The sequence below is a fragment of the Schistocerca gregaria genome, chromosome 4 (genome assembly GCF_023897955.1).
Source record: "Schistocerca gregaria isolate iqSchGreg1 chromosome 4, iqSchGreg1.2, whole genome shotgun sequence".
NCBI classification, from domain to species: domain Eukaryota; kingdom Metazoa; phylum Arthropoda; class Insecta; order Orthoptera; family Acrididae; genus Schistocerca; species Schistocerca gregaria.
Genome location: NC_064923.1, coordinates 88189350 through 88215409, shown reverse-complemented (window position 1 = coordinate 88215409; position 26060 = coordinate 88189350). Strand labels below are relative to the sequence as shown.

General features: G+C 44.5%; 1 protein-coding gene across 1 annotated transcript; it reads right to left on the bottom strand.

Annotated features, from left to right (window-relative positions):
- Nucleotides 1-1769: 1769 nt before the first annotated feature.
- On the bottom strand, nt 1770-25570 carry LOC126267509 (uncharacterized). The gene is made up of 3 exons (XM_049972808.1): nt 25388-25570; nt 8456-8674; nt 1770-2025 (listed from the first exon to the last, which is right to left on the bottom strand). Exons 1-3 carry the CDS (start codon nt 25449-25451, stop codon nt 1982-1984), a joined length of 327 nt encoding a protein of 108 aa, XP_049828765.1. The 5' UTR covers nt 25452-25570; the 3' UTR covers nt 1770-1981.
- Between the last annotated feature and the right edge of the window lie 490 nt (nt 25571-26060).

Below are 26060 nucleotides of genomic sequence, written 5' to 3'. Positions count from 1 at the left end.
CTGTAAATGTGATTCAGGTTTACTGGATTGTGTTGTGGTAACTGCAACTCAAATTAACGAATCACAAATGAGCCAAACAAAATAACACTCTGTCTCTTGTAGTTCCCGACGTCTTAAGTCTCTTTTTCTTTCCATGCTTCTCTTGGTTTTAAACTGCAGAAAGGACCTTCTAATAAACTGAAAAAAATTACATTAGTCAACAAACCAGCATCCACAGCGATTCTTCCTGATGTCTTTATGGTCCTAATGTTATCGTGGTCTTCAGTCCTGAGACTGGTTTGATGCAGCTCTCCATGCTACTCTATCCTGTGCAAGCTGCTTCATCTCCCAGTACTTACTGCAGCCTACATCCTTCTGAATCTGCTTACCGTAGTGTATTCATCTCTTGGTCTCCCTCTACGATTTTTACCCTCCACGCTGCCCTCCAATGCTAAATTTGTGATCCCTTGATGCCTCAGAATATGTCCTACCAACCGATCCCTTCTTCTAGTCAAGTTGTGCTACAAACTCCTCTTCTCTCCAATTCTATTCAATACCCCCTCCTTAGTTATGTGATCTACCCATCTGATCTTCAGCATTCTTCGGTAACACCACATTTCGAAAGCTTCTATTCTCTTTTTGTCCGAACTATTTATCGTCCATGTTTCACTTCCATACATGGCTACACTCCATACAAAAACTCTCAGAAACGACTTCCTGACACTTAAATCTATACTCGAAGTTAACAAATTTCTTTTCTTCAGAAACGCTTTCCTTGCCGTTGCCAGTCTACACTTTATATCCTCTCCGACTATCATCAGTTATTTTGCTCCCCAAATAGCAAAACTCCTTTACTACTCTAAGTGTCTCATTTCCTAATCTAATTCCCTCACCATCACCCGAGTTATCTCGACTACATTCCATTAGCCTCGTTTTGCTTTTGTTGATGTTCATCTTGTATCCTCCTTTCAAGACACTATCCATTCCGTTCAACTGCTTTTTCAAGTCCTTTGCGGTCTCTGACAGAATTACAATGTCATCGGCGAACCTCAAAGTTTTTATTTCTTGTCCATGGATTTTAATACTGACTCCGAAATTTTCTTTTGTTTCTTTTATTGCTTGCTCAATATGCAGATTGAATAACATCGGAGAGAGACTACAACCATGCCTCGCTCCCATCCCCACCACTGTTTCCCTTTCATGTCCCTCGACTCTTATAACTGCCATCTGGTTTCTGTACAAATTGTAAATAGCCATTCGCTCCCTGTATTTTACCCCTGCCACCTTTAGAATTTGAAAGAGAGTATTCCAGTCAACATTGCCAAAATGTTTCTTTAAGTCTACAAATGTTAGAAACTTAGGTTTGCCTTTTCTTAATCTAGCTTCTAAGATAAGTCGTAAGGTCAGTGTTGCCTCACGTGTTCCAATATTTCTACAGAATGGTCCTAATACTAAATAAGAAATATATGTTTGGTAAGAAATTGTTACCGAGATGCACGAAACATAAACGGAAAAAACAGAAATAGGGAAATTTAAAGTTTTAAAATTATATGCGTAAAATCAAATGTTGACAGTGATTATTGAAAGGCATTGTATTTGCATGTTCACAAAATAATAGCTAGTAAGAATGACATCCCACTATCGATTACGACCTACTTTCTCGTCGCTATGCTATGAAGTAAAGCAACAAGTTGTTCTTTAATCCAGTCGAAAAATACATACGTTCTACTGGAATTATATGAAAGGTAAGAAAGGAATAGAGCTTCCTCTTTGTTATGTCGAGCTCTGTATCGTTATGGAAGTTGCTTGATACGCGCATTATTTTTTCCTTGTTATTTTTATCAAATGAGTGTACCAGAAATTTCAATAAAGCCACGAAAACATAGAGGATTCTGGGACTGAAGATACGGAGAGAAAGGAACATTGAAAAGAAAGTAGGTGCTGAAGATACTTTTCGCAATGGCGTCCTTTATTTATCTATTGTCTATATTGGGACTGCTTGTCACCATTTGTCTTTGACTGGTTCCTCGTGGCTGAAAGTGCACTCTGAAACAGAAGGAATGAAAAGCAACTCAGAAAGGCATTCATTAGAGTTAAATATTAAGGATGCAATTATTGTAAAACAGTTTAGGTACGACAGTTCATTACAGTATAATCTTGACTAATGGTTGTAAGTAGTCAAGCCCGTATCATATATTTATTTATTTATTAAGTACACGAATCAACATTTGAAAAACATTATTACTCGTACGATTAGTATCGTATGCTAAAAACTTTCTACGTTGTCTGAGCGTAATATTATATTTTGCTATGGGCCTCGCAGGAGTTATCTAGTGTATTAATGTACACGATTTGCTGAACATTTCTTGATCCCTAACAAAATGGGGATCAGGGAACAGAGGACGCAAGCTACAGACTTCACGTGAGTTGTGGTTGGATGAGGACTGATGTGAGGGAACAATCTTCACTTTCCTCACGCTGTGCTGTATGGCCTTTTTGTTTTGCACAGCAAGTTTGTAAAATTTACGTTTCGAAATAATACGCCTTTCCCGTCTTGCATCATTGGTACAAATCTGCAATAGATGTTACTTAATGACTGCCTATCCTATTATTCTGTTTTTCCGGCCGATGTGGCCGAGCGGTTCTAGGCGCTTCAGTCTGGAACCACGTGACCACTGCTGTCGCAGGTCCGAATCCTGCCTCGGGCATGGATGTATGTGATGTCCTTAGGTTAAATAGGTTTAAGTAGTTCTAGAGAACTGATGACCTCAGATGGTAAGTCCCATAGCGCTCAGAGCCATTTGAACCATTTTTGAACTCTCTTTTTCATCTGATGCTGAAAGACAAAAAAATGGTTCAAATGGCTCTGAGCACTATGCGACTTAACATCTGAGGTCACCAGTCCCCTAGAACTTACAACTACTTAAACCTAACTAACCTAAAGACATCACACACCCAACCATCTCCAAGGCAGGATTCGAACCTGCGACCGTAGCGATCGCACGGTTCCAGATTGAAGCACCTAGAACCGCTCGGCCACACCGGCCGGCGCTGAAAGACATATTTCCACTTCAATTACAAATAGTCGATAGATATTCTCGTCAAAACTTTCCATTTCCTTGCTTCTCCAGACCCGTGACACGACCAGGAGCGACTGCAGAAACGAAATGAAACTTCTCGGACTGAAGGATCGAGTGAAATTTACTAAGAACCTGGCAGTGTGAATGGACCCACTCATCAGTAAGACTTTGCACTCGCTCCGGTCTCGATGCACGCACCGATTCGGTTGGGAAGGCTGTCGTGAAGCAGCTGTACCCGCTGCTGAGTCAAGCTGGCCCAGAAGTGCTGTAACTGGTCCTTGACATTCCGGATACTAGCCTGGAACAGGGCTGACGTTCGAGCTGCCCCCCCCCCCCCCCCCATCCCCCGCCTCTCCCCCACGTCCTGTCAGCGTATCTCGACATCACTCAGATAGTTCTTAGAGATATGTGCCATGTGCGGACGAGTATTGTCCTGTTGAAAAATGGCTACACGGTACTGTCTCACGAGAGTGAACAAACGAGGACATAGGATGTGCGTGACCTACCGTCGTACCCTCAGAATTCCTTCTACCAGCCTGAAGTCAAAGTCATACTCAACGGCTCTCCACACCGTTACGGCAGGAGCGACACCACTGTACCTTTCCAAAACAGGTCGTCGCCACGCTCACCGACTGTGGTCGTCCAGGGTGCAATTCAGCACTGAGCACATTGCGACACCATTCATCAGCAGTCCATATTCCTTGCCACCACAACACTGCAAAGGAAGTCTATTGTGGTGTTAAGAGAAACCTGTGCATGAGACGATAATTCTGTGGCCCAGGTGCTGCTATACTCTGATTTGTGGAGCAGGATTACACAATACGTTCCAGGGAGTCCATTATTTGTTCTGATATGTCAGGTAAATGTGTGAAGGGGCTATGATGTGATTGGTGCACTATAAGAGGATCCTCCCTTATGGTGGTCAGACATGGGCGGCTGGAGCATTGGCGGCGAGTACTCCCATGCAGTCCAACATCGGGCCACCGACACATCCGAGCGCCTCATACATCTACATTCAATCGCCAAAGAAACTGGTATAGGCATGCGCATTCTAATTGAGAGATATGTAAACGGGCAGACTGTGGCGCTGCTGTCGGCAACGCCCATATAAGACAACAAGTGTCTGGCGCAGTTTTTAGACCGGTTACTTCTGCTACAATGGCAGCATATCGAGATTTAAGAGAGTTTGGATGTGATGTTATAGTCGGCTCACGAGCACTGGGACACAACATCTCCGAGGTAGCGATGAAGTGGGGATTTTCCCGTACGACCATTTTACGAGTGTACCGTGAATATGAGGAATCCGGTAAAACATCATGTGTCCGACATCGCGGTGGCCGGAAAAAGATCCTGCAGGAACGGGAATCGCTCAACGTGACAGATGTGGAACTCTTCTGCAGATATCGATGCTGTTCCATCAACAAGTGTCAGCGTACGAACCATTCAAGGAAACATCATAATTATGGGCTTTCGGAGCCGAAGGCCCACTCGTGTACCCTTGATGACTGCACGACACAAGGCTTCACACCAACATTGTACAGTTGATCACTGGAAACATGTTGCCTAGTCGGACATATCAGCACCAAGCGCCAATGCAAAGAGAGATGCCATTGGATAGTTGATGACTGGGATCGATTATTTGGAGTGGGGAAGCATGCTATACCCTTTATCACTCCAATGAAAGGGTTCGGGCTTGGCGAGCGCCCTTAGAACATTACCTGTCATCATGTGTATAGCCAAACAGACACGCTCAGGTAGCTGTGCGAGTTACAGCACTGCTTCCGGGATGGGGAGCTGCGCCGACACTAATCGAGTCCATCCATTGGATTAACGACAAGGTTCGGTGTGCTGTCCAACCTGGATGTGGCTTTCAGGTGGTTTCTCACATCCCACTAGGTGAATACTGGGCTCGGACCCAAGTTACACCTCAGTTACACGATTAGCAAACATTTAGGAAACTTACGCCAACTTTCTCATGAAATACATGCAAGCAGTTGGGGTAGATACACTACTGGCCATTAAAATTGCTGCACCAAGAATAAATGCCGATGAAACTTCCTGGCAGATTAAAACTGTGTGCCAGACCGAGTTCAAGTCTCGGTCGGGCACACAGCTTTAATCTGCCAGGAAGTTTCATATCAGCACACACTCCGCTGCAGAGTGAAAATCTCATTCAAGAAATGCATATGATAAACGGGTATTCATTGGACAAATATATTATATTAGAACTGACATGTAATTACATTTTCAAGTAATTTGGGTACATATATCCTGAGAAATCAGTACCCAGAACAACCACATCTGGCAGTAATAACGGCCTTGATACGCGTGGGCATTGAGTCAAACAGAGCATGGATGGCATGTACGGGTGCAGCTGCCCATGCAGCTTCAACACGATACCATAGTTCATCAAGAGTAGTGACTGGCGTATTGTGACAAGCCAGTTGCTCGGCCACCATTGACCAGACGTTTTCAATTGGTGAGAGATCTGGAGAATGTGCTGGCCAGAGCAGCAGTCGAACGTTTTCTGTATCCGTAAAGGCCAGTAGAGGACCTGCAACATGCGGTCGTGCATTATCCCGCTGAAATGTAGGGTTTCGCAGGGATCAAATGAAGGGCAGAGCCACGGGTCGTAAAGGATCTGGTATGTAACGTCCACTGTTCAAAGTGCCGTCAATGCGAAAAAGAGGTGACCTACACGTGTAACCAATGGCACCCCATACCATCACGCCAGGTGATACGCCAGTATGGCGATGACGAATACACGCTTCCAATGTGCGTTCACCACGATGTCACCAAACACGGATGCGACCATCATGATGCTGTAAACAGAACCTGGATTCATCCGAAAAAATCATGTTTTGCCATCCGTGCACCCATGTTCGTCGAGTACACCATCGCAGGCGCTCCTGTCTGTAACCCAGCGTCAAGGGTAACCGTAGCTGATCGTCCATGCTGCTGCAAACGTCGTCGAATTGTTCGTGCAGATGGTTGTTGTCTTGCAAACGTCCCCATTTGTCGACTTATGGATCGAGTCGTGGCTGCACGATCCGTTACAGCCATCGCATAAGATGCCTGTCATCTCGACTGCTAGTGATACGAGGCGGTTGTTATCCAGCACGGCGTTCCGTATTACCCTCCTGAACCCACCGATTCCATATTCTGCTAACAGTCATTGGATCTCGACCAACGCGAGCTGCAATGTCGCGATACGATAAATCGCAATATCGATAGGCTACAATCCGACCTTTACCTAAGTCGGAAACGTGATGGTACGCATTTCTGGTCTTTACACGAGGCATCACAACACGTTTCACCAGGCAACGCCGGTCAACTGCTGTTTGTGTGGCCCGGTACGTTTGTATCGAGACAGATTTCCAGAACGAAGGTGTCCCGACAGGAAGACGTTCGAAGCAATTGATCGGCGTCTTAGGGAGCACGGAACATTCCAGCCTCGCGACTGGGGAAGACCTAGAACGACGAGGAAACCTGCAATGGACGAGGCAATTCTTCTTGCAGTTGATGATAACCATAGTGTCAGCGTCAGAGACATTGCTGCTGTACAAGGTAACGTTGACCACGTCACTGTATGGAGAGTGCTACGGGAGAACCAGTTGTTTCCGTACCATGTACAGCGTGTGGAGGCACCACCAGCAGCTGATTGGCCTCCACGGGTACACTTCTGAGAATGGTTCATCCAACAATGTGTCAATCCTCATTTCAGTGCAAATGTTCTCTTTACGGATGAGGCTTCATTCCGACGTGATAAAATTGAAAATTTCCACAATCAACATGTGTGGGCTGAGGAGAATCCGCACGCAATTATGCAATCACGTCACCAACACAGATTTTCTGTGAACGTTTGGACAGGCATTGTTGGTGATGTCTTGATTGGGCCCCATGTTCTTCCACCTACGCTCAATGTAGCACGTTATCATGATTTCATACGGGACACTCTACCTGTGCTGCTAGAACATGTGCCTTTACAAGTACGACACAACATGTGGTTCCTGCACGATGGAGCTCCTGCACATTTGAGTCGAAGTGTTCGTACGCTTCTCAACAACGGATTCGGTGACCGATGGATTGGTAGAGGCGGACCAATTCCATGGCCTCCACGCTCTCCTGACCTCAACCCTCTTGACTAATTTATGGGGGCATTTGAAATCTCTTGTTTACGCAACCCCGGTACCAAATGTAGAGACTCTTCGTGCTCGTATTGTGGACGGCTGTGATACAATACGCCATTCTCCAAGGCTGCATCAGCGCATAAGGAATTCCATGCGACGGAGGGTGGATGCATGTATCCTCGCTAACGGAGGACATTTTGACATTTCCTGTAACAAAGTATTTGAAGTCACGCTGGTACGTTGCTGTGTGTTTCCATTCCATGAGTGATGTGATTTGAAGAGAAGTAATAAAATGAGCTCTAACATGGAAAGTAAGCGTTTCCGGACACATGTACACATAACATATTTTCTTTCTTTGTGTGTGAGGAATGTCTCCTGAATGGTCGTACCCTTTTGTAACACCCTGTACATTCAGTCGGAGAGGTCAGGGGTGGCGATAGGAAGTGCAGCTGGCCACTCGTAATTATGCCAAATCCGTAAATAACAGTGCCGACCCTGTACTGATGTGGGATGAAGGGACAAGAAGACGAAGAAGTGTATTGCCAATGGAGAAATGCAGATGAGGTTCAAATGGTTCAAATAGCTCTGAGCACTATGGGACTTAACATCCCCTAGAACTTAGAACTACTTCAACTTAACTGACGTAAGGACATCACACACGTCCATGCCCGAGGCAGGATTCGAACCTGCGACCGTAGCGGTCGCACGGTTCCAGACTGCAGCGCCGAGAACCGCTCGGCCACCGCGGCCGGCGCAGATGAGGTGATGTTGCGTTATGTGGCTGCTTTTCGCGGTTGGGGTTGTGATCCCCTTATTGTATTTAAGAAAAGGGCAAATGTGGAAGAAATTGAACACGGTTTACACCACTGTGTGCAGCGTACAGTAGAGCAACAGTTCGGGGATGATGACTGTATCAGCATGGCAACGCACCCTGTCAAAAAACAACAACGGTTTGCCGACTAACACTCCTGAAGAGGCCTGTCCTGTCCTGAGACGTGACCTGAACCCAATAGAATACGTAGATGGGGGGAGGGGGAGTTAGGACGACAAATCCGCTCCAGACCACAGCGCCTAACGTCACTACCTTCTCTGATTTCAGCTCTCGAGGAAGAAAGGGCTGTCACTCCTCCACAGACATTCAGACACGTAATTGAAAGTGCGCCCAGCAGAGTTCGAACCGCCGTATTGATGCTCACTAATACATGTGCGGACACTTTTGAACTGGCGGCACGTAATGGAGAAGTGGCGACTGAAGCGAGGACTCACTCCTCTTGTAGAAGCAGACGTCGCGGCGCCAGGCGCAGCAGTTGAGGAACCTGCGCAGGCGGCCGCCCTCGCAGACGGCGTACACGGGGCGCAGCGCGAGCGAGCAGCGCGGCGGGCAGGGCCGCAGCAGGTGGTGGGGGCCGCAGTGGTCCAGGTCGACGGACGGGTTCACCTGCCGCCAAGGGCCCGGGGCCTCCCCCAGCGCGGCGGCCGCCGCACCTGCAGCGTCACAACCCCCTTACTCCTCTGCTCTCAGAGGCCGACACAAAACTAGTCCACCACCCCACTGGTACGCACATTATACACAAGTATTCCTAAGTGCCGGGTGGTTGTAATTAAAGTGCAGCTGCTCACAGATGATCATTGTGTAAGTAGGCTGTTTAGGTTTTTATGTTGGTAATGCTACGTAGCGCTCTGTATGAAAATCACTGACTGTGCTGTGTGCATTTTGTGGCTGTTTGGCATTGTTGGAATATTCGCTATTGCAGCGTTGGGCAGTTGGATGTGAACAGCGCATAGCGTTGTGCAGTTGGAGGTGAGCCGCCAGCAGTGGTGGATGTGGAGAGAGAGATGCCAGAGTTTTGAGAGTTTGCTATAAGCGGACGACCTGCACGTGTGTCAACCAGAAAAAGCAAAAGCAAATTTGTAAATATGGAGGTCATGAAATATATATATATATATACAGGGTGATTCAAAAATGCATGTAAATATTTTAAGGGTGTATTTGTGAGGTAAATATAAGACAAAAATGTTCTATACAATTTTTGCTATACTTGGCTTATTACAGAGTTATGAACAAAACATGATAATACATTCAATACAACGTAAAGTATTTACTTCCCAGAGTCCACAGTTTAATTACAGTGCATTTGGACTAAAAACGCAAACTGGTAAATAAACGTGACGTAACAAACTGAAACAATTCCTCGCGAATACTGTATTACTTTAGTTCCTGTTGATTGAACTAAATCAATGCAAAATAACTAAGGAAAATACATGAAGAATTTACAGACTGTACTGTACTGTATTTGCACAAATCTTAATGCAATGCATGTTCAAATTGCTGTCCCTGAACTTGCAGACAGACCCGTGCTCGTCGCCGCAATGATCTCTGCACATTACACAGTCCGTTCAACTCTCCACGAATAATTTCACAACCACCTTCAATTCTTTGTTGTAGCACTTCTCTGTTCGGTACTGCAGAAGAATACACCAATGTCTTTAGTCGGCCCCATAAATAAAAGTCTAAAGGGTTCAGGTCAGGTGATCTGGCTGCCCAAGCAATTGGTCCTCCGCGACCTATCCATCGATGTGGATACGCATCATTGAGGTACGCCCTTACGTTGCGGCTGTAATGGGCAGGAGCACCATCGTGCATAAACCACAAGGTGGCTCGTGTTGCAAGAGGGACATCCTGTAACAATCCAGGCAATTCCCCCTCCAAAAATTCGCGGTAAGCGTGCCCAGTCAGCCTTGGAGGTAGAACATGAGGTCCGAGTAAGTCATTCCCCACAATACCACACCAAATGTTTATGGACAATTGATGTTGATATCCACGCACAATTCTCGCACCAGGATTCTCGACAGCCCACTGGTGCATATTATGCGAATTGATTACACCCGCACGAGTAAACATGGCCTCATCTGTGAATAATATCCGCCGAATGAACATTGGATCATTCAAATGACGCTCTTGTAACCACTGGCAGAATTGCTGACGGCGAGGATAGTCTGGAGGTGTCAATTCGTGCACTTTGTGCAGGTGAAATGGATGCAACTGTTGTCTCCGAAGCAGCCGCCATACTGTAGATTGTGGAAGTCGTACAGCTGCACTAATTTGTCTCGTACTGATGGCTGGATCTTGGTCTACCAGGTCCAAAACATGTTCCTCGACGTTCACTGCATGCTCAAGTGGTCGACCTGAATGGAGCCCAGGACGAATGCCATACTCCCGCATACGTCTGTCCACAGATACAAACGTCTGATGAGTTGGTAACCGTCGTCTTGGAAACAGCTCACTGTACCTTCGTCTTGCTGCAAGTGCGTTTCCATCTGCTGCACCATACACAAGGTGCATATCAGCATACTCATTGTTTGAGTATATCATGTGCACGAAACCTGTAGCCTTCCGACGATGAATGAACGACAGGAAGTACGTTTCTGTTACCAACAACATTAGCGCCATCTTATGTACAGTAGTAGTAAACAGCAATTGCAAACACAAACAAACACTATTCATGCAGTTTCGAATCAACTGTTGGGAGATACGTATGTGCATTACGTACCAGAATATGGCATCCTGCTGCTTGCACTGACGTCGTTTTGATACGGACATGACTTTCGTATTTTAACGATAACTCTGGAATTAAACGTTTATGGAAAAACATAACATTTTTGTCTTATATTTACCTCACAAATACACCCTTAAAATATTTACATGCATTTCTGAATCACCCTATATATATATATATATATATATATATATATATATATATATATATATATATGTGTGTGTGTGTGTGTGTGTGTGTGTGTGTGTGTGTGTGTGTTGCGGAATAGTAAAGAGTTGGAAACGTGGAATATTGTCAAAGTTTCGTTGCCTATGCTGAGAGCCAGAGGCAGTAGGTTAGCCAAGAGGTAAGAGGATTGCACATGTATCGAAATGTGTCGTCATGCAGGGGCAGTGGCCTGGTTACACACAACAGGCGAGAGTGAACTGCTTAGTACATGGGTTTGTGTTAGACGGAGACTTTCGTAGAGTGTAAGACAGAGGTATAGCGTCAGCTGTACTGCATTTCATAACTTCACCTAAGTCTGCCGTAACAACAAGTAACTCTGTCACAAGAACACCTAAGGGGCGAGTACGACAGATGAATCAGCAGTATAAGTGGAACGAATGCGTTCATTACAAACGAGCATGACGTCAGGACGACGCTCGTGCTTCCTTTTTAATACGCCAGCTTTGATAGCAACATGGCACTCGTAGTTAGACTTGCAGTCAGATGTGTACTGGGTCGCTGCATAGCGCCCAGCTCGGTGATCGACATGTTAATCTTTATTAAGGAGATTTTGCAGTAAGGGCGGCCCATCCAGCAGCAGACGTGAGGGGACAGTACCAGCTCTGGTCCTCTCTGGTGCTGCTGTCAATCATCAACCCAGGATTAGCAGACATCTCGGCAGACTCGCTCGCCGCCAATGCTGACCACATCAGTAAGCCGTCGTCGAGATCGTGCGGGGCCTAGGCCCTGTGCATCCGCCGTCACAACCGGGTGAGCCGACGATGCTGGGGGACTGCAGCCCATTCCGCCCGTCCACCGCAGATGAGCCACCAGGAGGAGCAGTGGAAAAGACGGGGTGGGATAGAGTACACTCCGCACTACGAGAACGCTATCCATATTACTGGAACTAAGCGATGCCAATTCACTGTCTAAGTGAGATGCTAATAACAGCTCTATGTAGCAAAAGCACTCTTCTAGCCATATTGACTCAATTATTTACTTTCGTAATCATACTTGCTAAAATGACATAAGCTAGACACGGGGCCCTACTGAGGGATGTACAAACTGCCCACTGGCCTCACAAACACTCTGCCTCCTCTCGCAGACACCTCCAAAAAGAGGTCCCACTGGAGATGCCTTTGACTGCGCTGTCAGCCATCGAGACATTATTAAGATAATTACTGTTTCATGTGTTCACCTCTTACAGAATATCTTGCAAAAAGGTTTTCTACCAGCAGTTTGTATACCACCTTCAGTTGAAACCTGTCATAATACAGATACACTGAAGGAGAAGAATACACTTTAGCCATGAGCCACTATTTTAATTTCACTTGTTTATTTTTCTCACAATTATGTTTTTATTTATTTTGTCACGCTAAAACTTTTTTTACTAGAACGAAGAATACCACTTCTTGCGGGGCCGATGACCTCAGCAGTTAGGTCCCATAGGAACTTACCACCACCACCACTCTTTACGCATTTGCTCTGATTTTAAGCGTATATATTATTTCCATATATTGCATTTAATTTTATATTTATTGCTATACATACATTTTAGCAGCGTTAACAGTACTCTGCAGTCTTTCCCTCGACAACAGTGGCATTGTTTTCCTTGAAATTGTGTTTTATTTTGGCCGATGCCAATTCTATGGGATTTAGATCACAGTTGTAGGGTGGTAAACGGACGACTTGTGGCCTCTGCTCTCAGCGATTTTATCCACGAAGTACGCTTTCACTGGTGGGTTTCCTTTATTTTAGGTAAGAGTTCATCCTTCCCCATTGAGTCGTTGCAGTTTATTTGCCTGTCTCACAACCACTCTGAAATCGTAATACTGAAATCATATTAATGATGCGGTGTGACGCTCTACTGGTGCAATTATAGAATTGGGTGGAATATTATGAACTATCGTATCTGCAATCTCCCCCCCCCCCCCACACCACCCCATCCCACCCCACCCCACGATCACTGCCCCCTCCTGTCGACGCCCGCTTTTTTCGTCAACTTCAAGAAGTTCGCAAGTTAGTGGAAACAGTTTCTTGTATGAAACTTTCTGCCAGATTAAAACTGTATGCCAAACCGGGTTCCCATGTTCGAGTCCCCGTCCGACACACTTTTTATTAGTCAGAAAGTTTTAAATCAACGCACTCTCCGCTGCAGGGTGAAAATTCGTTCTAGTTCCTTACATCTTGCTGCATATACTGGCCGAATATGGCACTTCGTCGAAGTTTTTCTGAAACTTACTAAATTTGTGTGTGTGCAACCCTTGTTCACAGTACGAGCAGCCCTTAGCGGCTCGCCATATCACAACTGTTCATGACGTGGCTTTTCCGGCTTAGATCTTTTTTAATATGTGACTTATAAGTACTAAACTTTAATTTTATTAATGTACTATATACCTAATATGTTTTAGAACAGTTAGTCTAATTCTGAAGACGACGCTCATAGTAGCGTCGAAACCAGGTCAATTTTTGACTTAATGTGACCGAGGGCTTATTTGTTCCAATATAAAAATGGCTCTGAGCACTATGGGACTTAACATCTATGGTCATCAGTCCCCTAGAACGTAGAATTACTTAAACCTAACTAACTTCAGGACATAACGCAACACCCAGTCATCACGAGGCAGAGATAATCCCTGACCTCGCTGGGAATCGAACCCGGGAACCCGGGGTTCCATATAATTCTGACATGGTCACTGAACCTTAGCAGCTATGTTCAAAGTTTTACTGAGTACAGTTTTGTAGTATGGCACTTGCTGAGTAGTCGTCGTTGCTGGCGGACTTACCAACATGTGTTGCTAAGTCTCCTCCTTCCACCTCCAGCCTGCTGCTCCTCTCTCCACATTCTACCAACTGCCCCTTGCCCCCCCCCCCCCCCATCACTCTGTTCATCTGCTCCTCCCTCCTCTCTCTGTCCATATGCTCCTCCCCCTCTCCCAACACCTACTCCTCCCCCTCTCTCTGTCCAGCTCCTCCTGCCCTTCTACCTGTTCATCTGCTCCTGTCCAGTCCATGTTCTCCTGCCCCCCCCCCCTCTAGGCCCACCTCTTCTTCCCCCCCCCCTATAAGTTCGTACCGTCACTCCCTCTAAATCAATCTTCTCTCCCTCCCCCTCTCTGTCCCTCTGCTCCTCTCCATCTCTCTGACAATCTCCTCATCTCCCCTTATCTCTGTTCATCTTCTCGTCCCCACTCTCTCTGTCTTCCTCATCCAACCCACACTTTCTCTCCATCACCAACAGCAGGCCAGTGGTACTTACCCCCACAATATTTCCTTGTAGATAGTAAGTAATATGGAACTTACTGGCAGATTAAAACTGTGTGCCCGACCGAGACTCGAACTCGGGACCTTTACCTTTCGCGGGCAAGTGCTCTACCATCTGAGCTACCGAAGCACGACTCACGCCCGGTACTCACAGCTTTACTTCTGCCAGTATCTCGTCTCCTACCTTCCAAACTTTACAGAGCACTTGCCCGCGAAAGGCAAAGGTCCCGAGTTCGAGTCTCGGTCGGGCACACAGTTTTAATCTGTCAGGAAGTTTCATATCTGCGCACACTCCGCTGCAGAGTGAAAATCTCATTCTGGAAACATCCCCCAGGCTGTGGCTAAGCCATGTCTCCGCTATATCCTTTCTTTCAGGAGTGCTAGTTCTGCAAGGTTCGCAGGAGAGCTTCTGTAAAGTTTGGAAGGTAGGAGTCGAGTTACTGGCAGAAGTAAAGTTGTGAGTCGTGCTTCGGTTGCTCAGGTGGTAGAGCACTTTCCCGCGAAAGGCAAAGGTCCCGAGTTCGAGTCTCGGTCGGGCACACAGTATTAATCTGCCAGGATGTTTCATATCAGCGCACACTCCGTTGCAGAGTGAAAATCTCATTCAGTAAGTAATATGTGTACTAACAAGGGAACCTCCACATCGCATCCCCCTCAGATTTAGTTATAAGTTGGCACAGTGAATTGGCCTTGAAAAACTGAAAGATCAATCGAGAAAACAGGAAGAAGTTGTGTGGAACTATGAAAAAAATAAGCAAAATATACAAACTGAGTAGTCTATGTGCAAGATAGGGCAACATCGAGGATAATGCTAGCTCGGAAGCGCCGTGGTCCGGTGGTTAGCGTGAGCAGCTGCGGAACGTGAGGTCCTTGGTTCAAGTCTTCCCTCCAGTGAAAAGTTTAATTTTTTATTTTCAGACAATTATCAAAGTTCAGGCACTCACACATAATCAACTTCGCTCCCCAGAATTCCAGGACATGTTCAGATTTGCTTGGAAATATGCATAATTTGACGGTCTACACACGGAAAAATTTGAAAACGTTAAAAACATATGTTTTCACAGAGCACAGGGAAAACTGTGCTACTGTGAAACTGTTGCATTCATTTGTTTCAGTTTATGTGACAAACTATTGTGTTTTCAACACTTTTTTGGGAGTGATTATCACATCCACAAAAAAACCTAAACCGATCAAGGTAGAAGAATCTTTTTACCCATTCGCCAGGTGTACAAGTTAGGTGGGTCGATAACATAAACCTGTCATGCGACGCACATGCCGTCACTAGTGTCGTATAGAATATATCAGACGTGTTTTCCTGTGGAGGAATCGGTTGACCTATTACCTCGCGATCAAATGTTTTCGGTTCCCATTGGAGAGGCACGTCCTTTCGTCTACTAATCGCACGGTTTTGCGGTGCGGTCGCAAAACACAGACACTAAACTTACTACAGTGAATAGGTATGTCGTTGAACGAACGGACAGAAAATAAAGTTTTCACTCGAGGGAAGACTTGAACCAAAGACCTCTCGTTCCGCTCACGCTAACCACGGGGCCACGGCGCTCCTGAGTTCACATTCTCCTTGATGTTTCCTATGTTGCGCATGGACTACTCAGTTTGCATATTTTGCATTTTTTTTTCATAGCTCCACACAACTTCTTCCTGTTTTCTCGATTGATCTGTTCAGTTTTTCAAGGCCTATCCACTGTGCCAACTTATAACTAAATCTGAGGGAGATGCGATGGGGAGGTTCCCTTGTAAGTATGACTGAAATCGATCCACGGGTTTAAGAGGAGCTTTATACCCGCAGCCATGGCAGAGAATGTACCTGTTGCATATATTTCGCATATAGAGACCGACTGAGATGACACAGTGGTTGGCAGACTGGACTCGCATGAGGGAGGAAAACGGTTAAAACCCGTGTCCGGCAGTCCTGATTTAGGTTTTGCGTGATTTCCCAAAACTGCCTCAGGCAAATACCGGGATGGTTCCTTTCGAAAGGGCACGGCCGACTTCCTTTCCCATGCTTCCCTAATACGATGAGACCGATACCCTCGCTGTTTGTTCCCTTCCCCCAAATCAGCTAGCCAACTTAAACAAGTATTTAACATATTTCATACATATTTGTACACAAATTTGACCTGTATGTGTAGTGATTTACACCCTGAAGTTTCGTTTTCATGCAGAACAGTCTTCAAGACGTCATATTTGCAGGTACATTGAGTGGTACATTTGGATACTCTCTGCAAAATAAATTGGGAATAGAGTTAGTAGTAAAGACGTAATAAATTAAAGCGTCATGGATGATGCGGCAGTTTTTCAGACATGTCAGTGTTTATAATATATCTCCTGACCTACGCATTGTACATTGAAATAATTTTGCAAGTGTATTCTGTGGTATATTTGAAAACTGTCTGGAAAATTGTCATGAATACAATTATTAGTAAAAAAGTAATAAATTAAAATGTCATGCTTGAAGTGATACTTTCACTACATGAACAGCGGAAAGTAGTGAGTGACAAACTTTTTTTCTTTCATCGTTTACTAGGGTTGTCAGCCAGAAAAAGTTTCGTAAAGATGCTGGGAAACCTTTAGGGATGTGATGTCATAATTTCTGACGTTTCGTCCAGGACTGCTCTGGACATCCTCAGAGGCGCTCCTCCGCTTGCCGACTGACAGGTCGGACGCCCGAGAGCGACATAAGCGTGGTCAAAGTAACACGTTATGAACAGAGATAATCCTCGTCAGAGATTAAATTTAACTATCGATTGTCGTCTTGTTAAAGATAAAAACTGTCTAGCGATTCTGCAGAGCTACTGTCCATATGTCGCTACGTTCGGTAGCCTCCTCTTTCGTATTAAGATTATTCTGATGCTTTTAAATTTCAATAGCTTCTGTATATAGTCGCGGATTGTAATTTCTGTTTCAGAAAACTTCGCTTCGTGGTTACCTAACTGAAGAACATGCTCTGCTACAGCTGATTTTTCTATTTTCCCTAGCCGACAAAGACTTCTGTCTCTTTTAGCTGTGTATTTATGCTCCTCTTGGTAGTTTCAATATAAACTTTACCACATGTACACGGAATTTTCGATACACCACAAGTCGACAGAGGAGGGCGTTTATCCTTCACAGATCTGAGTACTTGACGTATTTTCTGTTTTGGTCTAAAGACCGGTCTAATGTTATGTTTCTGTAAAATCTTACGTATCTGATCCGTTACTGTTTTAATAAAAGGGGGAGAAACTGTATTTTTCCGTCGTTGTGGTTCATCCTCTTCCTTCGATGTTCTGTTCCCTGGTTGCAAAATCCTCTTTTACCTCTTTCTCTGAGTAGCCATTTTTCTCGAAAGCCAGCTTCAGGTGTTTTATTTCAGCGTCCAGGTATTCCGATGTGCATATCCGTTCGGCTCTATCGACAAGACTTTTAATGACACCTCTCTTTTGTTGAGGATTGTGTGTGGAGTTTTAATTCAAATATCTGCCCGTATGCGTTACTTTCCGTAAAACGTTATGTGCCAAACTCCCATCGGACTGTCTCATAAGTAAAACATCCAAGAAAGATATTCTGTTATCATTTTTCATTTCCACGGTGAACAGGATTTTTCGACTAGTTTTATTTAGATGATCAAAGAATTCGTTGGGTCAAATGGCTCTGAGCACTATGGAACTTAACATCTGAGGTCATCAGTCCCCTAGAACTTATAACTACTTAACCCCAACTAACCTAAGGACATCACACACATCCATGCCCGAGACAGGATTCGAACCTGCGACAGTAGCGGTCGCGCGGTTCCAGACTGAAGCGCCAAGAACCGCACGGCCACATCTACCGCCCAAAGAATTCGTCCAGAGGAGTCTCTCTACTATGGGGCCAAACCACAGATGTGTCATCTACAAACCGGTACCTGTAAGATGGTTTCTTATTTGCTTTGTCCAGAGCCGTTTGTTCGAATTTCTCGCTAATTTCTATATGGAGAGAACGCCACCCTTTCCGACAGTATTTATGTCGCTGTCGGACGTCCGACAGGTCAGTCGGAGGAGAAGAGGCTCTGAGGATGTCCAGTACAGTATTGAACGAAACGTCAGGAACAGAATCGTTTCTTGGACCACGACCTCACATATCGAAAGCTTTACCAGCAGCTGTGTCATCCGGTCGTGAAAGCCTTCATTCTAAGTTTCGTAATGATTTGAAATTATGTGTAAAGTTTGTTGCACGTCACTAAGTGCTCTCTATCTAATATTCTAGATGACTAAAGTCTGGGTATTCGCACCTCGTGAGCTTCACTTCTTTTTTCACCCCCAATCCACATACTTCTGATAGATAAGTTGTTCTTCTTCGCACCAGTTCTGGATTCAATTCCAAACCTCTCTACAGTATCTCACGCAGGGAGGGCATGCAGCACTGTTTATGGTGATCCGTCCGTCGGACGGCTACGTTAAGCTTGGCGGCGGCTCCCTCGGTGCTACACGTAAGGAGTCCACTGCGTGCCGGCGCACTGGGTTTCGCCCTCTTCTTTCTTTCATCATCATCATCATCATCATCATCATACAACACAGACACGACATGATACTACGCACACATCCTTTACAGTCACACAATACTCTCAGACACCACGGGGATAAGGGCTATTGTGGGCCGAGGGAGCAAATCCTTTCCGACTAGGCGGTTCAACCTGCCTTACAGGTTCTCCCAGCCAACAATGCTACGTGACTCCTTCCTTCTTCACAGAGCCCAGACTGTTGCCGCCTCTGACATAGTTCCACACCGTAGGCTAGAAAAAAAAAAGCACTGTTTTATTGTACGTCGGAACAACTGGACTGAACGCTTCCTGGCGAAAAATCTTACTAAGTCATTTAATAATTTTTAGATTATTGTAGCCCCGTCAGCAACTGTGATACATTAATATATTGAAAAATCCGCCTCAGTTGCGAATATTTTCTGGTCTTTACCCAGGTTTCGGCTCGAAGAATCTAGCCTTCTTCAGAAGCATAAAATTACTATAACATGCCAGCGTAAGGTACAGTCAACATTAAAAATTAAAACCTATAATGCCGTGGTACCATGTCGAATTAAAACTACTTAACTGAAGGCCAGCCACGGGATCACTTCACCACGCGGTCGGTTGGCAGCGGCAACTACGTTGGCACTGGGTAAAGACCAGAAATTTTTCGCAACTGAGGGGGATTTTTCAATATATTAATAAGTCATTCTTAATCGAGAGAAACTGACAGTGGCTTCCGGCTTTCGTAGCAATAAAGTGAGACATGACCGTTGCTGCCAACGATATACTATGCGTATTGCAGTATATCACACCTCCCCTTGATTTGGATAGAACTCTTTTCGCTTAGTTTTGCAGTTTTATGTAACATTTTCGTCTTGTTTTTCTCGTCAAGTACAGTTTTATCGATTAGGTGCACTGCCGCCATCTCGTTTTCAGATGTCTTGGAGTAAAAATTGTGGGACGTGGTCTTCTGCTGGTAGTCCTGAAGCTGAGCGAACGCTCATAGTGGCACGCTCACCTTTTTGTAACTGATTTGCTAAAATAAACGACGAGTCTCAAAATATGTTGGCGTGAACTACAGTAATTATTTTCATGTTTATTCATCTATGTTCAAAACCCGACACAGATACTTACAACATCGAAAAAAGGAGCCCAAAAATTTCTCCTCCAATCAGAGCACAGAAAGTATTATGTACGAGTGGACAAACAAGAAGATAAATTTTGTCTATTTTTACAGCTGTAACGATACCACGAAGGAAGATTCTACTGAGGGTGGCACGCTTTTGAGTTCCTCGGACGCGTTATCACGTATTATGTACCACCATAAGAATAAACCTCATGTAAACATTACGCTATGTATTCTCCCGCGTTTTGCGAGAACCTCACTGGATTTTATTTCACGTGGAGTGGAAGCCAATCTGTCTCGCGTACAGTGCAGCACGATAATGAGTATACGTTTTATCCTGTGCGATTCGGCGATGACATGCGGCAACAGCTTTATCGGCGCGTTTTACTTGGACAGCACTCACCTGCAGTGGTGTGAACAGTTGCGGTAAAGACATGAAAAGAGACTAGCAGAGAAATAATAACACTTTGAATGTCATTTAATTTTTAAACACATGAAAATTAAACATGGCAAAACTCAGACGATACACTTCTTAGGTGACCTGACGGAAAACATAAAAACATAAGATACTCTCGAACTTAGCTAATATAGTATTGTAATTAAAAACAAGAAAGATGGAAATTCTTGACTTTAACAAGGGTAATTTTCCTGCATGTGCTATGCGTGGCGTAAAAGTATACTGCTGATTTCCTAAGTAGTTAAATATTCAAACCACTGAAGGTATTACAGTCGGTCGTCCGCTAATGTTTGAACTCCTTCCACATCGGACTCCGGGTAATACATTTCAGTGCTGTAACGTTGATAACGAGACGATCGGCAACAGAATCCCATGCCACCAAAAAAGTACGCGTTTCCTCCCCCTCTTTCGCCATCGTTCGGCAGTGACGTGTCACAAGCTTCGTGCATTGGTTACACTACATTTGGCAGCTTAAATGTCCAGTTATTTCTATCGACAAATCCCTTAACTTGGCCCCAGATCAGTTCTATTACGTTCAGATAGGAGTGATACGGTGACAATTGTAAAAATACAACATTTGTTCAGCGTGCTCGACGCCGTGAAAATGATTGTTTTCCATATTTCTACGACGCTTATGACTCTAGCTCGTGTGAGATTACATGAGCATATTCAAAAAAAGAATTCCAAAAAAATTTGATTGGGTAACGTTTTCTTAACTTCAGCAATCTTTAACAGTCTTTTATAAAATATCAATACTTAAGAATTTATATTTGCAATGAAAACCAGAATTTTGCGTGCGATACGAAATTAGAAAATAGAATACTTGCATTTTACTTGGAAAATAATGGTTAATATGAGTTAATTAACATATATTTGATGGATTACGTATTTAAATGATCGAGGTATTCAAGCCCCAAAAGAAGTTATAGATCGCAACGAGATCCGAATTGCCGCCACAACTGCCGTTTTACAACGCTACCGATTACGCCACACATATAATTTGAATATCATGTTCTGTTTATTAGACAGTGTTTCTCGAAAAACGTCAACGCTGATTTTTCTCCATAAGCTTGTGAAAAACGTGAAGAACAAAATTGTTTCTAGCCATTAATGGCGTTCTGCGCTCATGTTTCATTACGAAGTAGGAAGCAGTGTCATCAACTTTCACAGTTCGTATTAACAGCGTGACAACAAGATTGCAAGTGGCGTTTACAGAGACTGTGACACTACACGATTTTTTAAATAAAAACTACGTAGCTAAAGTATGATTAAGAAAAACGTTGATGGCTGTTAATATATAAGGTTGTATTAAAGTTTCATTTACAATGACATAGTAATAAGGTATCTAACATACAGGGTGTTTCAGAAGTGATGGTCAATATTCAGGGATATGACAAGAAAGAGCATTCGAAACAGAAAAGTCATGTAAACATGGGCTCTAAAACACATAAATTAAGAACTATGAGAAATTCTTAATCTTCGGTACTGTGAAACAAATCTCTTCTAGTGCGAGCTCTTTGCTTTTCATACTTTGGGAAGTGCTAGTATGGGCCAAAACAAGAAAAAAATGGCCAATAAACACATGCTCTAAAATGCATACCTTAAAACTTATGAGCACTTCTTCATTAGAAGAGTTGTGTTTCAAAGTAGCGAAGTTCAGGAAGTGCCAATAGCTCTAAAGATATGCATTTTAGAGCACATGTTTGCTGGACATGTTTTTCTTGTTTTGGTCCATACCATCACTTCCCAAAATATGGAAAGCAAAGAGACTGCAGTAGAAGAAATTTTTTTCATGGTATCGAAGATCAAGAATTGCTCATGGTTCTTAAGGTAAGAGTTTTACAGCCCATATTCACTTGACTTTTTTATTTCGCATAATCTTTCCTGTCATATCCCTGAATACATACCATCAGTTTTGAAACACCTTGTGTTAGTTGGACCTACTTCCTTGAGCGGAACAGCAGCAGTGTTCTAGAGCTATGACTCCTGACGAGTCATCGGGGTTGTTTTCGTTTGCATCAGGTTTATTCTTATGATGAACGAAGTATAAAAAATGGTTTAAATGGCTCTGAGCACTATGGGACTTAACATTTGTGGTCATCAGTCTCCTAGAACCTAGAACTACTTAAACCTAACTAACCTAAGGACATCACACACATCCATGCCAGAGGCAGGATTCGAACCTAAGACCGTAGCGGTCGCGCGGTTCCAGATTGAAGCGCCTAGAACCGTTCGGCCACACCGGCCGGCGAACGAAGTATAGTAGCATGTCAAATACAGATGACAAAATAATGTATTTATGTTTGTTGTGAAATTGAAATAACAGCAAATTGTGAGGCGTAAAACGAGTGAAATGTTTCTTTTTCTTTAGTAGGCTAAGTATGTTTCGTGCCAAATATTAATACGTTCTTTTCTTTTATCAACTATGGGCGGTCGTGGTAGTAGGCACCACACACAAACGAGTCGTTGATGGGTAACCTGTAAATGGAGACATTCCACAGCTATTCGGTAAAATTGTGCTAAGATTTATGCAGCGTGAATCTAACTTTCTTGCTCTGAAGACTGCTTCTGTAATGTATTGTTGACTTGTGTTTTACACGTGAGTATGGAGTGAGACAAAGAGACGGTGAAACCCTCTTCCAGGACAAAGCCTGTTCTCCAATAACGAACACCAACGGTGGCCAACGAGATCACTGTCCACATTTCACGGCCATATCACCGTTAGAAGTGTCACGTGACCTCACTCCATGAGACAGTGCTAGTTAATAATGAACTCCGGTGCAGAGTCGGGCGGTCAGCAATTGTACTGCACTACGCGTTCGTTCAAGCAGCTGTCAGCGAGCTCAAGTGCAAGTGCAGAGCTGAAATCGCATGTAAGCGGCGCCTGCTCCCGCTGCTGGCTACCTGGGTTCTGTTTGCTGTATAAGCAAGCAGCCAGATCGTATCCAGAATTTGTTTTTCTGGCGCTCCCAAGCTGCCAAATTCACGTATGTGCGGAGATGTCTGGATTAGACTGGGGGCGGACTCCGAAGACCACACGTGATTTCCACTTTGTTTGTGGCGAGTTCTGCAATCTTTTGAAAGCTGTTACTGTTCCTGTGTTCGATTATTTCGTATTTGCACTTCATCGTTAAGCATTTTACTTATCCCCATAAACCATCTTAGCTTTGTTGATAAATAATTCGGCCGGCCGCGGTGGTCGTGCGGTTCTAGGCGCTCCAGTCCGGAGCCGCGCTGCTGCTACGGTCGCTGGTTCGAATCCTGCCTCGGGCATGGATGTGTGTGATGTCCTTAGGTTAGTTAGGTTTAATTAGTTTTAAGTTCTAGGGGACTGATGACCACAGCAGTTGAGTCCCATAGTGCTCAGAGCCATTCGAACCATTTGATAAATAATTCAAATGTTCAAATGTGTGTGTATTCCTATGGGACCAAACTGCTGAGGTCATTGATCTCTAGACCTACACACTACTTAAACTAACTTACGCTAACACACACACACACACACACACACACACACACACACACACGCCCGAGGGAGGACTAGAACCTCCGGCGGGAGTGGCCTTCTGATTCGTGACATGGCACCTGTAACCACGCGGCGATAAATAATTCTTCTGCCACCAATAACGATTTCCTTTATTTACTTCTCACACGACGCGTTTCGGGAAATGTTCCCCATTTTCAAGTGCGTTTTTTGTCTGTGTATTATGCCATTTCTACGTGATGTCCATGTGTGAGAGTCTGCTTCATTTCGTTAACTTTAAGTTTTCTAATGTGCAGAGTCTCACACACACAAAACATCACACACAACTTGCTGTACACTTTTGTACTTACTGCACACTTATGTAAGATAAAATGGTTCAAATGGCTCTGGCCACTATGGGATTTAACTTCTGAGCTCATCAGTCTCCTAGAATTTAGAACTACTTAACCTAACTAACCTAAGGACATCGCCGGCCGGTATGACCGAGCGGTTCTAGGCGCTTCAGTCTATAACCGCGCGACCGCTACGGTAGCAAATTCGAATCCTGCCTCGGGCATGGATGTGTGTGATGTCGTTAGGTGAGTTCCGATGTTTAAAGTGTACATCAAGTTGTTCAAATGGCTCTAAGCACTATAGGACTTAACATCTGAAGTCATTAGTCCCCTAGACTTAGAACTATTTAAACCTAACTAACCTAAGGGCATCACATACATCCATGCCCGAGGCAGGATTCGAACCTGCGACCGTAGCAGCAGCGCGGTTCCGGACTGAAGCGCCTAGAACCGCTCGGCCACAGCGCATCAAGTTGTGTGTAATGTTTCGTGTGTGTAAGACTCTGCACAAATGGACCATAAGAAAACTTGAAGTCAATGAAATGAAGCAGACTCTCACACATCGACAACATCACGTAGAAATGGCATAACATACACACAAAAAACGCACTTGAAAATGGGAATAATTTCCCGAAACGCGTCATGTGAAAAGTAAATAAAGAGTATCGTGACTGGTAGGAGAAGAATTATTTAAAAACAAACCTGTTGTTTTCACAGTCGCAGGGTTTCAAAACCATTTATAATGGATCAAATTAGATCATTTTTACTTGGAGAAGTGTATAAGAATTGTAATTGGTTGTAAAATGAAACTTAGAACTGCTAATTATTATAGATGTCCAGCGAATCGGATCTTCTGTAGAGGGCGAGGAGCTGGATGGGTAAAATATTAAAGAAAAAAATTGCGGTGCCGAAGTATGTCGACACTGAATTTATAGACCATGTGGCGGAGGAGTTAAGTGAAAATTTCGGGAACTATAGCCATCAGAAGTATCTGACAGGGAGAAATGGAAAGCTGCTTCCACGAAGTACGGGGTTCCAACCAGAAATGGGATGCGAAGCGTCTAAGCAGAGCATAGTAGTTGCGCTCCCGACGAACCTTACTCCTTATCCCAGTGCTAGCCAAATTCTCCCTATAGACGTATCTTCCACCATCGGAATTCGAAAGGGCCTGGTGAAGTCGTCTATGAAAACGGGACGTGAAACATTACGCGATTAAACTCGCTAAAACGACATCCATTGTTTAGAGGGAAGCATGCGACGTTCCTCGACTCACCGAGAATAATGAAGAGGCAGAACGTTCTCATGGTGTGGTTGCTGCTGTGCGCGGTTCTTGACATCACGTGGCCCCGCGTGTTATAAGCGTCGCACGTGTGGTCCAAATGCACGCCTGCTGGCGCTCAGAAACGGATTGGTGGCAGCTGGGGCGTGCCTTGTCTGCTCGCCGTCGCCCGTTATACGGGCTGTCTGCCCTCGCAAAACACTAACACGAGGGGAGCGTGCTAGCAGTCGCGCCTTCCTGACTTCTAGGCAAACATGTGGCCCCAGCAGATAATAAAGCCGGACCAGCTGGCATCCTCATTCTACCTGTTTAGCACGTACCATACGTGGCACACGTTTTATGCTGACGCATTGTAACATTTTAAAGAACGAAACACCGTTGTACAGAAATGAACATGGATTGCGCAAGCAGAGACTTTGCGAAATTCAGCTCGCCCTGTGCGTCCATGAGATCTACATTTACATCTTGTGACGTACCCTCTCTGTTGCTATTGTTTTTGTTTTTTTGTTTTTGTATTTGTAGCGGTTTGCTTAGTCGGCCGTACTTCGGAATTTTTTTGACATAAAATGGAGCCTGAAACTTGCATAATAAATACTTCGCGTGAAGTGCGATTTGCGGCATAACAAAAGTTAATTGCGGAGATGCAATCCACAGAATATTAACAGAA

Excerpts from the sequence above, each read along its gene's own strand:
- LOC126267509 (XM_049972808.1), bottom strand. The coding sequence starts at position 25,451 with ATGTCAAGAACCGCGCACAGCAGCAACCACACCATGAGAACGTTCTGC. Across the intron at positions 8,675-25,387 it reads CTGCCTCTTCATTATTCTCG|GTGCGGCGGCCGCCGCGCTG; the intron begins GTGAGTCGAGGA and ends GTGACGCTGCAG. Across the intron at positions 2,026-8,455 it reads CGTCTGCTTCTACAAGAGGA|AGTGCACTTTCAGCCACGAG; the intron begins GTGAGTCCTCGC and ends CTTCTGTTTCAG.